The sequence below is a fragment of the Cetorhinus maximus genome, chromosome 17, assembly GCF_964194155.1.
Source record: "Cetorhinus maximus chromosome 17, sCetMax3.hap1.1, whole genome shotgun sequence".
Classification (NCBI taxonomy): domain Eukaryota; kingdom Metazoa; phylum Chordata; class Chondrichthyes; order Lamniformes; family Cetorhinidae; genus Cetorhinus; species Cetorhinus maximus.
The window spans coordinates 67131525-67146101 of record NC_135895.1 but is presented as its reverse complement, the minus strand read 5'-3'; the positions used below and the strand labels follow the sequence as shown (position 1 = coordinate 67146101).

The 14577-nt window shown below is 43.0% G+C and overlaps 1 protein-coding gene across 3 annotated transcripts in view; it reads left to right on the top strand.

Annotated features, from left to right (window-relative positions):
* Window positions 1-12308: 12308 nt before the first annotated feature.
* smg7 (SMG7 nonsense mediated mRNA decay factor) overlaps window positions 12309-14577 on the top strand; it is a 170458-nt gene continuing 168189 nt past the window's right edge. For all 3 annotated transcript variants that reach the window (XM_078561379.1, XM_078561380.1, XM_078561378.1), the window contains exon 1: window positions 12309-12681. In XM_078561379.1, the coding sequence (XP_078417505.1) occupies window positions 12653-12681 (29 nt within the window). In that variant the 5' untranslated portion in view covers window positions 12309-12652. The remainder of the gene's footprint in view (window positions 12682-14577) is intronic.

The window sequence follows — 14577 nt, the reverse complement described above, 5'->3', positions numbered from 1 at the left end:
TGCAAGGCATGATTTGTAATTGTTATAAAATGTTGGTAGGTGAGAAAAGGAGATGTGATGGATTGAGCAGAGTGTGAGGCTAGTGGTGTAGTTGATCAAATATGGCATTTGAAGATGCATTCACTGACTTTGCCCACTTGTGTGAGGTTTTCTTGTGGTATTACATACAGTTCTCAGGACCAGACTGTTGGCATTGACAAGCATCTGCTCCCACTGCGATCATGGTGTCTGGTTGGAGGGCCTCCAGACCATTTGTGAATAACAGACCTCTCTCCTGTTCAGTTCCTGCACGAAGTACTGCATCAGAAAACCTTGGCGCTCTGCCCTATTGCGCCATATTCACTCTTCTTGCAGGTCAGAAACTCTACCACTGCTCCAGTCAAAATGCATCTTCCCTTTAAGAGATAGAGGCTGGCTTTAAGTAGTGCAGGCTAGCTTGAACTTATGCTAGCATCTCCCAATTTTGTGCCAGCTACTCAGGAGTGCAGTCTTTCAACAGCATTCTGCAATCATGTAAATGAGCAAGCAGCATGAAGTTTATGTGCTGCTTACATCAGAAGAGCAATGGGCATGGGTTAATCGTCCCTCATGATTCCTGCACCTGTTTTCATGCCTTATCGAATTTCGCGGGCATAGAGAAGAGAGTTGGAGAGTTATCAAAAATTGAGAAGTTTGTCAGACCATTGGCCTTTTTCTATTCCTAAATATTCTTGTTATATTCAACAATGTGCATAAAAACTGTAGATCTTTTCTACAAAGCTGATAATGTAATAATGAAACTGGATTGTTGAAACCAATTAATAAGAACCTTGCACATTTCATGGATTTACAGTTCTTTTCTGCACAGAAAATACAATGGGTTAAGTATTTTCTCTCATTTATGTTGTATATATTCTAGATCAGATTTTCTTCTTCAGTACCTAAACATAAGACTGTAGCCAAGTTGAGCTGTTTACTCATACATGAATTATTCATGATTCGCCATTTATTGTGGTGGAATTTAGCCAGGAGTTCTTCCAGTTTCCCACCATAATTGTGGCAGAGGATTGGTGGAAGCCACAAAGAAATGTTATTGTAAGTGATCTTCCACCAAAATTAGAGCAAACTATTGGGGGATCCCCATGGAAATTCCAAACAATTCATTTTAAGGTTTTACAGCTAGTGGGGAAAATAATGTTTCTACTTTTTGGATAAAATTGAAACCTAATAGCATTTGTCAATGGTTCCTAATTGTATAGCTTAGAACTGACTGAAAGGATAGCTTTTAAAATGTAAACAACATACAATATGTAAGATGGATGTAGAAAAATTGGATTAATAACTAAGAGAAATCCGGTGGTTGGATGGTTAAGTCTACAGTGCTTTTATAGGATTATGCATTATATTTACCCAATTATTCCTCTAAAGCTGAAGCAGACTTTTCACAACTTTGTTGTCATATTGAGCTTCCAATCACGTATCTGCACCATTACTACGACTGCCCATTTCCAGCTTGTAACATCACCTGACTCCATCCCTGCCTCAGCTCAACTTCTGCTGAAATATTCATCCATGCCTTTAATTCCTTTATCCGTAAAACTATTTTTTTAAAGTTTGTTTTCACTGAGCTCTATTCCCAACTCTGTCCTCTGTTCAGTTTTGGATCCGGCAATCTTATACAGTTGGCCAATATGAATTGAGGACTGTTGCCAAGTGAGAGGCATTTTCAGAGTGTTCAGAGTGGGAATCGTACTGCACATTAGTACTGAGACTTAATTCCTACCTAGATGCATTTCTCTTTGGAAGCTGATGAAAGTCAACTGTGTAGACATGTGCAAAAGATAGTCATTTTTAAAAAAGGTAAATTTACAATAGTAATTGTGATTAATTTGACTTGTTTTCCACCTATATGCCAGGGTGTTGGAATGTGATACCAAATGGTTTCTTAAAATTCTATTATTAATATACTGTATTGAGAATCTGTTTGTGGGATTAATGTTTAATAACAAATGGCTAAGGAAGGGATTGATTGTGATCTTCAAGGATGCTTTTCCACCAAGTATGTCCTTCAATTACAAATAATGGATGCACAGCCAAACTTAACTATTGCAGAAGACAAGTTAAAAGTCTGGTCTTTAAAAATTGAAGGAAATTCAAGGAAATCTTTTTGAATCTTTTTTGAAGTATGCCAATCAGTGACTTCTCAGAAGATTTGACAAAAATGAACCCCTGATATCAGACAGTTAGTTGTATGTTTAGCTCAGCTGGAATCCATGAACTGTGATGTCACTGGCAGCTTGAAATGGAATATTTTAATCTGGAATCTGTCCAATATGTGCAATTGGTTTTTGGTTTTGGTTTATCAGGATTTGTAATTTTTATGCAATAGTGTAATGATGAATGCTCTATGCTCAAGCAAAGAAAACAAAATTCGCAGTAAAGAGAGTATTAATTAAACTCAACTAAGAAAGGAGTAATAAGCAATCACTACTTATACTCATCAGGTTGCCTGTTTCAGCTGGTCTGAGCTACACTAAAACTAATCAAAACGGGAATCATAGTGAAGCTAGTTCACCAGAATACCAATTTTGTGTTGTTGTAAAGTCACTTCAAGTACACATCAACATACATGTCAATCTTCAGCATATTGCACTGACAACAACAACTTGTATTTACATAGCATCTTCAATGTAGTAAAATATCCCAAGGTACTTCATAGGAGAGTTATCAAATAGAATTCGAGCCACATAAGGAGGTATTAGGGCAGATGACCAAAAGCTTGGCCAAATAGATAGGGGATGAGCAGCAGATCTTTGGATGACGTCAAATTTAAGGAGGATAGAATGCGGAATGTGTAAGAATAGTCAAGTCTAGAAGTAACAAAGGCATGGATGAGGATTTCAGCAGCAGATAAGCTGAGGCAGAGGTAAGGTGAGTGATGTTACAGAGGCTGAAATAGGGGGTTTTAGTGATGGCATGAATGTGTAGTCAGAAACTCAACTTGGGGTCAAATATGAAACCAAGGTTGTGACAATCTCACAGAGCTGCAAGGGAGGCGGTTGGAATGATGGCTAAGGAATAGAGTTTGGGGAAGGGACCAAAGGCAATATCTTAGGCCTTCCCAATACTTAGATGGGAGAAAATCTCTCCTCATCCAGTATTATTTGTCAGACAAGCAGTCTGACAATTCAGAGACAGTGAATGGGTCAAGAGAGGTGATGGCGAGGTAGAGCTGGGCGACATCAGAGTCCAATGGAAACTAATGCTGTATTTTCAGATAGTATTGCCAAGGAGTATCATGTAGATGAGAAATAGGAGGGGGTCTAGAATAGATCCTTGAAGAACACCAGAAGTAAGGATGTGGGAGTGGAAAGAAAGCCATTACAGGTGATTCTCTAGGTAAGAATGGAATCAGGTGAAGTCCCACCCAGCTGGATGACAGTGGAGAGGTGCTGGAGAAGGATATAACCATATCAAAGGCTACAGACAGATCAAGAAGGACAAGAAAGGATATTTAGCTTTGTCACTGTCACGTTGGCAGAGTTGTTTCGGTACTGTGGCAGGCACAGAAACCTGATGGAGGGTTTCAAACATGGAGCTGTGGGAAAACAGGGAAGTGACAATATGTTCAAAAGTTTGGAGAGGAAAGGGAAGTTGGAGGTAGGGGCAGTAGTTTGCATGGACGAAGGGGTCAAGGGTTGCTAACTTTCAGGAGAGGGGTGATGATGGCAGAGTTGAAGGAGAGAGGAACAGTGCCTGGGGAGAGAGAATTGTTAAAAATATCAGCTAACATGGAAGCCAGGAAGGGAAGTTGGGTAGTTAACAGGTCAGTGGGAATAGGTTCGAGGCCACAATACTGAAACAAAAGCCACTACAAAACAACCGTTCCATATCTAACTTTATCCAACAGCACATCCAATATTTCATACAATAATCAACTATTCCCTCTTGTATATCCCCTTAGTGCCTGTCTCACAGGTTCCTTTTCCTATCCTAGTCCTCCTCGCAGCTTCCCCAGTGACTGCAGCATGGCTAGTGAAAGGCTATTGACTTTGAATGGGGGAGACTGTGAAACTAAGATGGGCTTGCATGACGACAAGCAGAGATTTAATTATTCAGTTTAGCCTCTACTGCAGTACTCAGTCATTGGGTGATTTCTATTTATGTTTCAATGGAAGCTGAGACATCAACCGTCAGGCGTTGCTTCATGGCCGGGTCTCCAATTGTGCTAATGAAGTTGGCCACCACTTCCATGCTAGAAAGGATGGGCTCCAAGCTCTGCACAAAGCCCTGTTCCATGTTGGTGCTGGAATCCTCCATGCTCCTTGACAAACTCAGCAAGCTTTCTGTTAGGTTTGTCAATGCACAAAACATTTCTGTGTGCATGCCCATTAGGCTTTTTCTGTTTGCTGCCTCTTTGAAGTCTTCATCTGAGTCCTCTGCAGCAAAATTCATGTGAGATCTCACCTTCTGGGGAGCCAACACACGTGCTATCCCTCTCTATGACTTGGCTGCAGGTCCCTTGTCCCTGGTGACTCACCACATGCAGATCCTGTCTCTATGCTACCCTCTAAAGTTCATGCAGTGCTAGTATCTGAGTTGATGGCTGTGTTTGTCAGATGGATTGACAATGCTTTAAGCCTCTGTCACCACTGCCTGGCCACCTGGCAGTGCTTAGGTATCTGAAAGCATAAGTGGGGGTGGGGGGGCAGCTGGTTGGCTGAGGGAAGTGGGCATGGTTGCACTACCTGAAGCTTGTACATCATAACAGATTCTGAGGTGAAGATAAAGTTATCTTTGAGCTCCTTGTGCTTGGTATTGCAGGTGAGATTGAAGGAGACAGAGGATAGGAATTTAAGAAGACAGTTTACAGTAAAGAATGGAAGCTAGGAGTTACAAAATCATTGAGGTGGTGGCCAGCGGCATCACTGAAGCTATCAAGGATGATGGTTTATTCCTGTCTTATGCACCTTCTCAAGTGCTGTAAAAAGAAGTATTGTCAAGCAGAACATCACCGTACTGAAGCAATATTTCCACTGTCTGAAAGGTCTCACCAGGAGCCTTCCAGTAGTCACCAGAGCAGGTGTCCTGATTCACGCTGGTCTGTTGCATTATCTGCAACCACCAGGGCTTCAGCAACCAGCCAATGAGTGGGAAGAGGAGGCGGCAGCTGGTACATACACATTGCGAATGGGCTGTTCGCGAGTGCATCATCAGACTCCGTGTACCCTGAATGAAACCCCAGATCCCCATTGGTCAACATTTCCCCACCTTAGTATTCCTCTATTACAGACCATCACAGTGTCCTCTCACAGGGGAGGAGTAAAAAGTGTGGGAATGCAATAGTTATAGGGGATTCAATTGTAAGGGGAATAGATAGGTGTTTCTGTGGCCACAAAAGAGACTCCAAGATGGTATGTTGCCTCCTTAAATCAGCTTATATTTCACCTCTCTTCTATTTTTACTTAGTTCTGTTGAAGGGTCATTCGGACTCGAAACGTTAACTGCATTCCTCTACACAGATGCTGCTAGACCTGCTGAGTTTTTCCAGGTATTTTTGTTTTTGTTTTGGTATGTTGCCTCCCTGGTGCTAGGGTCAAGGATGTCTCAGAACGTCTACAGGACATTCTAAAGGGGGAGGGTGAACAGCCAGTGGTCGTGGTACACATTGGTACAAACAACATGGGTAAAAAAAGGGATGAGGTCCTAAAAGCAGAATTTAGGGAGTTAGGAAGCAAGTTGAAAAGTAGGTACTCAAAGGTAGTTATCTCAGGATTACTACCAGTACCACGTGCTAGTCAGAGTAGAAATAGCAGGGTATATTGGATGAATACGTAGCTGAAGAGATGGTGTGAGGGGGAGGGTTTCAGATTCCTGGGGCATTGGGACCAGTTCTGGGGGAGGTGGGACCAGTACAAACTGGACGGGTTACACCTGGGCAGGACCGGGACTGATGTCCTAGGGGGAATATTTGCTAGAGTGGTTGGGAGGGTTTAAACTAAAATGACAAAGGGATGGGAACCTATGAAAGGAGTCAGAGGAGGGGGAATCAAGGACAAGAACAAAAGACAGAAAGGGGAGTAAGAAAAGTGATAGGCAGAGAAATCAAGGGCAAGAATCAAACGGCCTCAGTGAAAAATAGTGGGAATGGGACAAGTAATGTTAAAAAGACAAACCTTAAGGCTTTGTACCTTAATGCGAAGAGCATTCGCAATAAAGTGGATGAATTAACTGTGCAAATAGATGTAAACAGGTATGATATAGTCGGGATTACGGAGACATGGCTGCAGGGTGACCAGGGATGGGAATTGAATATCCAGCGGTATTCAGTATTTAGGAAGGACAGACAAAAAGGAAAAGGCAGTGGAGCTGCATTGCTGGTTAAAGAGGAAATTAATGCCATAGTGAGGAAAGATATTAGCTCCAATGATGTGGAATCTGTATGGGTAGAGCTGAGAAACACTAAGGGGCAAAAAACATTAGTGAGGGTTGTATATAGACCCTCAACCTGTAGTGGTAATGTTAGGAATGGCATTAAACAGGAAATTAGAGACGCATGCAATAAAGGAACATCTGTAATTATGGGTGACTTTAATCTGCATATAGATTGGGCAAATCAAATTAGGAATACTGTAGAGGAGGAATTCCTGGAGTGTATACGGGATGGTTTTCTGGACCAATACGCTGAGGAACCAACTAGAGAACAGGCCATTCTAGACTAGGTGTTGTGTAATGAGAAAGCAATAATTGGCGAAGCCCCTTAGGGATGAGCGACCATAATGTGATAGAATTCTTCATCAAGATGCAGAGTGACGTAGTTGATTCTGAGACTAGGGTCCTGAATCTTAATAGAGGAAACTATGATGGTATGAGGCGCGGGTTGGTAATGATGGATTGGGAAACGTTACTTAAAGGGATGATGGTGGATAGGCAATGGCAAACATTCAAAGAGCGCATGGGTGATTGTTTATTCCTGTCTGGCGCAAAAGTAAAACAGGAAAGGTGGCCAAACCATGGCTTACAAAGGAATTTAGAGATAGTATTAGATCCAAGGAAGAGGCATACAAATTGGCCAGAAAGAAACAACAGACCTGAGGATTGGGAGCAGTTTAGAATTCAGCAAAGGAGGGCCAAGGGATTGATTAAGAAGGGAAAAATAGAGTACGAGAATAAGCTTGTGAGGAACATAAAAACTGACTGTAAAAGTTTCTATAGCTATGTAAAGAGATAAGGATTGGTGAAGACAAATGTAGGTCCCTTACAGTCAGAAACAGGGGAATTTATAATGGGGAACAAAGAAATGGCTGACCAACTGAATACATACTTTGGTTCTGTCTTCACAAACGAGGACACAAATAACACACCAGAAATGTTGGGGAACGCAGGGTTTAGTGAGAGGGAGGAACTGAAAGAAATCAGTATTAGTAGGGAAATGGTGTTGGGGAAATTGACGGGATTGAAGGCCGATAATCTACATCCCAGGGTACTTAAGGGAGTGGCCTTAGAAATAGTGGATGCATTGGTGGTCATCTTCCAAGATTCTGTAGACTCTGGAACAGTTCCTATAGATTGGAAGATAGCTGATATAACTCCACTATTTAAAAAGGGATGTAGAGAGAAAACAGGGAATTATAGACCAGTCAGCCTGACGTTGGTAGAAGGGGAAATCCTAGAATCCATTATAAAAGATTTAATAGCTGAGCACTTGGAAAACAGTGGCAGAATCGGATAGAGTCAGCATGGATTTACGAAAGGGAAATCATGCTTGACAAATCTACTGGAATTTTTTGAGGATGTAACAAGTAGAGTTGATGAGGGGAGCCAGTGGATTGAGTGTGGTTTATTTGGGCCTTCAGAAGGCTTTCGACAAAGTCCCATAAGAGATGAGTGTGTAAAATTAAAGCGAATGGGATTAGGGGTAGTGTATTGAGATTGGTAGAAAACTGGTTAGCAGACAGGAAACAAAGAGTAGGAATAAACAGGTCTTTTTCCGAATGGCAGACAGTGACTAGTGGGGTACAGCAGGGATCGGTGCTGGGACCCCAGTTATTCACAATATATATTAATGATTTAGATGAGGGAACTAAATGTAATATCTCCAAATTTGCAGATGACACAAAGCTGGGTGGGAGGGTGAACTGTGAGGATGCAGAGATACTTCAGTGTGATTTGGACAAGCTGAGTGATAGGGCAAATGCATGGCAGATGCAGTATAATGTGGATAAATGTGAGGTTATCCACTTTGGTAGCAAAAACAGGAAGGCAGATTATTATCTGAATGGCTATAAATTGAGAGAGGAATGTGCAACGAGACCGGGGTGTCCTCGTACACCAGTTGCTGAAGGTAAGCATGCAGGTGCAGCAGGTGATAAAGAAGACAAATGGTATGTTGGCCTTCATAGCGAGAGGATTCGAGTACAGGAGCAGGGATGTCTTGCTGCAATTATATAGGGCCATGGTGAGACCACACCTGGAATATTGTGTGCTGTTTTGGTCTCCTTATCTGAGGAAGGATGTTCTTGCTATAAAGGGAGTGCAGCGAAGGTTTACCAGGCTGATTCCTGGGATGGCGGGACTGGCAAATGAGGAGAGATTGAGTCGGTTAGGATTATATTCGTTGAGTTCAGAAGAATATGGGGAGATCTCATAGAAACCTATGAAATTCTAACAGGACTAGGCAGGGTAGATGCAGGAAGGGTGTTCCCGATGGTGGGGGAGTCCAGAACCAGGGGTCACAGTCTGAGGATACAGGGTAGGCCATTTAGGACTGAGATGAGGAGAAATTTCTTCACCCAGAGAGTGGTGAGCCTGTGGAATTCGCTACCACAGAGAGTAGTTGAGGCCAAAACATTGTATGTTTTCCAGAAGAAGTTAGATGTAGCTCTTCGGCCGAAAGGGATCAAAGGATACGGGGAGAAAACAGGAGCAGGGTGTTGAGTTAGATGATCAGCCATGATCATAATGAATGGTGGAGCAGGCTTGAAGGGCCGAATGGACTACTCCTGCTCCTATTTCCTATGTTTCTATGAGTGCTGCCAGAATGATGGCAATCTACCAACAAGAGGTTCTGGGTATGGTCACACACCAACTGCACTTTAGTGACTGGTATCCTTTGCAGTTTCAGTATCCCCATGGAGATGCTGCACACACAAGGCCACGTACATGCAGTTGATAGTCCCTGCACCGTGGGGATATTTGCTAACCTGGCAAAGCCATGTGCCTTCTCATCCTCCTGCTTTTCTCTGTTTAGAGAATGTTGTCCCCTCTTCTGGTGCAAAGGGTCTCTATTACCTCCCAAATGCAGCAATGGACAGTGATTTACAATAAGTCTGCAAATGTCACCTGTTCCAGCCTGGAAGGGTCCTCTGGTGTAAAATTTTAGTCACTGTCACCTTGACAGCCACCAGCAGTGTCACCCTCATTTGGCTCTGAGGTGACAAGTCCGGTTCGAAGAGATGAAACATCACATGTTCTGTGAGCACCTCCAGGTGAAATGTTGCTGCTGAACACACTGCTCCTGGTTTTGGTGCAGGAAAAGGAAGTGCTCCCTAAAGATCCCAGGTAGGTAAGACTTCTTGCTGACTTCTTCCTCATCTTTCCTTTGGCAGCAGCTTGTCTTCTCTCCTTCTTCTGCTCCATCTCCCTCCAATGCTGCAGCCCAAGGGGAATGGTAACTATTGCCCGTGACTGGGAGCAGATGCCTTTCAGAAGCCCCAGGTCCAGCACCACACCATGCTGACTTGACAACTTCTCACTGCTTCTCCAACAAATCAATACCTGCACTAAAATAGTCAAAAGTGACTAACCTGCAAGTTGGACGGTGATGCCTTTAAATGAGGTGATCCCTTGTTCAGCTGAGCACATGTTCAACTGTGCCTGTTTAAGAGAAAATGTTACCTAGAGTGCCAAAGTCCAAAATGGTAGGTAGGGCATCAAATCAACATTAGATGTCATGATCTTCCCACTCTGCATACTTGTGGCCCAAGCGTGGAATGCTTGCACCAGTGGCCTCAAAAACATGGTGATCAGTGTGAATTGTGCTGGAAGTACCCTCCCCTAATGCAGCCATTTTCATTTGCACCAGCTCCCAAAGCCTAAGGTGGTGACTATCAGAGGCAATGAATATCAGCCATCAGAACAGAAGTGCTGTGGTGTGGGGGAAAGACAAGACCACATACAGAGATGATGTCATCATGGGCCTCCCATCCACAAGCCTGCAACTAAAAATCACACCAGAACCACTTTTGTTTGTGAGTGTAATGGCTTAATTTCAAGTGAAAAATGTTGATAAGAACAACAAGCTGAATTGCAATGTATTCCTGGTTAGTCATTGTCTTTTAGACTGCTGTATTTTGTGAGCTTATTTTAGGTGCATGCCTCTTTAAATGATTCTTCCACCCTAACCCTAGTATACTGGACAAAAAAGCATTCTATATCGGACAGTGGACAGGCCAGCTAAAAACCAGACTGTCCAGTATAAAATGGGACAAATGGCCACCAGGCACCAGGACCGGATGAGATGCATCCAAGAATACGAAGGAAAGTAAGGGCGGAAATTGTGGAGGCACAACCTGAGGACTGGAGAATTGCAAATGTTACACCCTTGTTCAAAAATGTGTGTAAAGAAAAGCCCAGCAACCACAGGCCAGTCAGCTTAACCTCAGTGGTGGAGAAGCATTTAGGAACAATGACTCAGGACAAAATTAATAGTTACTTGGGCAAATGCATTTAAATAAGGAAAGCCAGCATGAATTTGTTAAGGACAAATCATGTTTAACTAACTTGCTTGTGGCTTTTGATGAGGTAAGAGAAGGTTGATGAGGGTAATGTTGTACATAGACTTCCAAAAGGCATTTGATAAAGGGATGCACAACAGACTTCTGAGAAAAGTTAAAGAGCTTATGGAATAAAAGGGACAATAGCAACATGGATAAAAAATTGGCTGAGTGACAGGAAACAGAGAGTAGTGGTTAATTAATGTCTTTGGAGTTCTCCAGGGGGTCACTGTTCGGACTCAAACTCTTCCTGATATAAATTAATAACATGAACTTTGGTGTACAAGGAACCATCTCAAAATTTGACAACAATATAAAACTTGGAAGTGGTGTGAACTGTGAGGAGGAGAGTGTTCAAAAGGACATGGACAGGTTGGTGGAATGGGCAGACAAGTGGCAGATGAAATTTAATGCAGAGAAGTGTGAAGTGATTTACTTTGGTAGGAGAAGCATAAAGAGACAATACAAAATAAAGGGTACAATTCTAAAGGGGGTGCAGAAGGGGTATATGTGCAAAAATCATTGAAGGTGGCAGAACAGGTTGAGAGAGTAATTAATAAAGCCTATGAGATTCTGGGCTTTATAAATAGGGGCATAGAGTACAAAAGCAAGGAAGCTCAGCATCAACTGGATTAGGAACGGTGTGAAGGTATTAGAGAGGGTGGAGAAAAGATATCCACAAGAATGGTTCCATGGATGAGAAATCATGTGGATAGAATGGAGAAGCTGGGACTGTTCTCCTTGGAGAAGCTTGAGAGATTTGAGGTTTTCAAAATCCTGAGTCAAAAGGCAGAGTAGTTAGGGAGAAACGCTCCCATTGGTGGAAGGATCGAGAACCAGAGGGCAGAGATTTAAGGTAAAAGAAGCATATGAAGAAAACCCTTTTATGGTGCAGTAAGTGGTTAGGATCTGGAATTGTCTGGAGGTGTGGTGAGGGCCGGTTCAATTATGGCATTCAAAAGGGAATTGGATAATTATCCGAAAATGAAAAATTGCAGAGCTATGAGGAAAAGACAGGGTGGGGGCACTGGAGGAATTGGTCTTACAGAGCCAGCATGGACACGACAGGCCGAATGGCCCCCTTCTGTGCTGTCAATGATTCTACCAAGACCACTGATACGAAGGATCCAAATTTTACAGCTTTTGTGTTCCCGGTTTTTGCACTAAAACTTGGACCTACAACTTTGAATTTAGAAGTGAGAGTGTCACCCTCTGAGCCTGGATATCTTCCTCATATTACGGCTGGAAACAGAGCAAGATCGACACTGTACTAACTCAGAACTGCTTCAAAAAATTGTATTCGAATCTTCTGGCCAAACAGCGCTAAATTCCTCCTTGTTCGCTTTAAATGGGCAGTGCTATATTTTGCTGCTTTTTAATCCCAAATGAGCGAGTCCTCAGGTGTGCCCCCTCCTCAGTGTTTGTCAGCAGTTGGGGAGTAGGGAATATTGAGTTGATGGCGTATTTCCGTCGGAGGGTAACGGGGGTTGCACCGGCAGTCAAGCCGGAAGTGTATGTTTGTGTGTAGCCGGGGGCTTGAAGGAGGAGGCGGTAGGGGGGGCGGACGGTATTGGCTGTGACACACATGAATCCTCCGCCGAGTAGCGAGCGGAGTGCGAGCGGCAGACGGTGGCCTGGGAGACAGCGCGCGGACAACCGCGCTCTCTGAGGAGGCAGCGACGGCCCAACAGAAACAACACCGGCCCCGCACTGCCTGCTCTCTCAGCCGGCTCTACAGCCGGCCGGTCACCTTCCCTTCCTTTTCCTTGAAGATTTTTTTTTCGTCCTCTATCCAAGCGCCGAGCTATGAGTTTAACCTCCTCCTCGCCGACACCATCCGGATCGTTCAGCACTCGGGAGATTACATGGCGGCTGCTGCTAGGCTTTAGCGAGGAAGAATGAACCCGCTCTGCGCGCAATATTTACGGTGAGAGGCTGGAGCCCCGGGTGTGCTGTTAATGGCGGCCTGGAGCGGTGGGAGGTGTGTGAATGGGATGTGGGAGGGTGGCCTGGGTTATTATTTATCTCCCCCGGGGAAGCACCAGGCCCTGGGCCCGGCTCTCGGTTTCCGCAGTGCGTGAACGTAGCGTCTTGGAGCCGCTTGGTTGCTTAGTGTCCCCGTCTCATTCCACCCCCCTGCCAAATAATGAGCTACTATATCCGGCACCAGGTCAGGACATGCGCGCAGTGCCTTGCCAGAAAATGTACTTCTCTTCCTCCCCCACACCCCCAAAGGTGGGGTTTGACTGTTAACCCAACACGGGGCATAGTCTTCGTCACCTCAAGATTTCTGCAGGCGTATACACATCAGATAGTACCTACCACACACACACACACACCTTATCAACACGCAGGTTTCAATAGCAATGTCTTCTGGTGGTGTTCCTTGCACGCGTCGAATTACTACATGGAACTCTAATCTCTGATTAGCGATTTCCTTGTTTGAAGAGTGGTCCAATACTGTCCATAGCGGTGACTTGAAACTACCATGTTTTTGCTGTTTGAAATGGTCAGTCTGATATTTTTAAGTTAGCAAAAATGTCAACTGTGATAATTGACGTTTTGACAAGTGTAGATTGACATCATTTGCAGGAGGAGTAATGTACATTTTATTCGAATGTAAATTTTTTTATTCATTCAAGGGATGTGGACATTGCTGGCTAGGACAACATTTATTGCCCTTCTCTAATTGCACTTGAGAAGGTGGGAGTGAGCTGCCTTCTTGAACCGCTGCAGCCCCTGTAAATCTATAGGTTTCAGTTTCATTAGGATTTTTACAGGAAATCAGTTCATACAATGCTTTGACAAATTGGAGGGGGTGGCACTGATTCTTGGTGTTTTTTGCTCCACAAGCTGCTATGATGTGGGTTTGATTATCACATTTCCCATATTTTTGTGCTTCTAGAAATAGGAGGAAATTTGATAAATGCCATTGGAAGCTTCAGATAAGGTTGCTGAAAATGGAGCTGGAAGATGCATAAAAACATGTAATCCATTATGATTTTAATTGTCAATGTAGCTATATTTTGGTAATAATTTGGTATGTGCCTCACTTCCTTAAGAATTAACTCTTCACACTTGTAACTCTGTTTTGGTCAGTAATATAATGTACTGGAATCCAGTCACACTTGTATGTGTATATGCTATACAAGCTTAAATTTACTATTAGTAAAATATATTCTCTGCTATTTCAGTATTAGGTTAACAGTATTTGATAATTGGGATTTGAGTAAGGAATTAACAGACTAAGACTAAAACTAACAAAAATATGTTGTGCATTGAGTTTCAGAGAAGCTCCTAAGTTTCAGATGTCTAAAATATGCTGCTTGTACACATAAGGTGGTTGCAGCGTTAAATGTAATGCTGATATAGGCAAAGACAATTTCTTAGTCCACTGTATGTGAAGCACTACACAGCACAATACCAAGTGTTCCACAGCCAAGACAAATTGTCACATTGTTTGGTTCACTGACACAAACATAATTGTTTTGTGGAAATTTGGGGCATCTTTTTTGTGAAAAGTGCAGTAAGTAAAGCTTTTATTTTCTTGTTTTAAAAAGATAGTGAACCAGCAGCTGTTGATTCTCTTGTTTAGAGGTTTGTGACCTTGATCTTGAAGGCTGAGATGCAAATTGATTGTTAGGTTTATCAGAAGTCATGTAGGTTTTCAGTTATCTTGCATGTGTGTGTATTTACGTTAAAAATACCACTGGAGATGGTAGATACTTAGGCTATGTGGTGCCAGTGGTCTGAGCATGGTACTTTAATTAAAAAGAACAATCACATCCCCTTGCAGTGTGGATCTCATATCTTGTGCATGTAT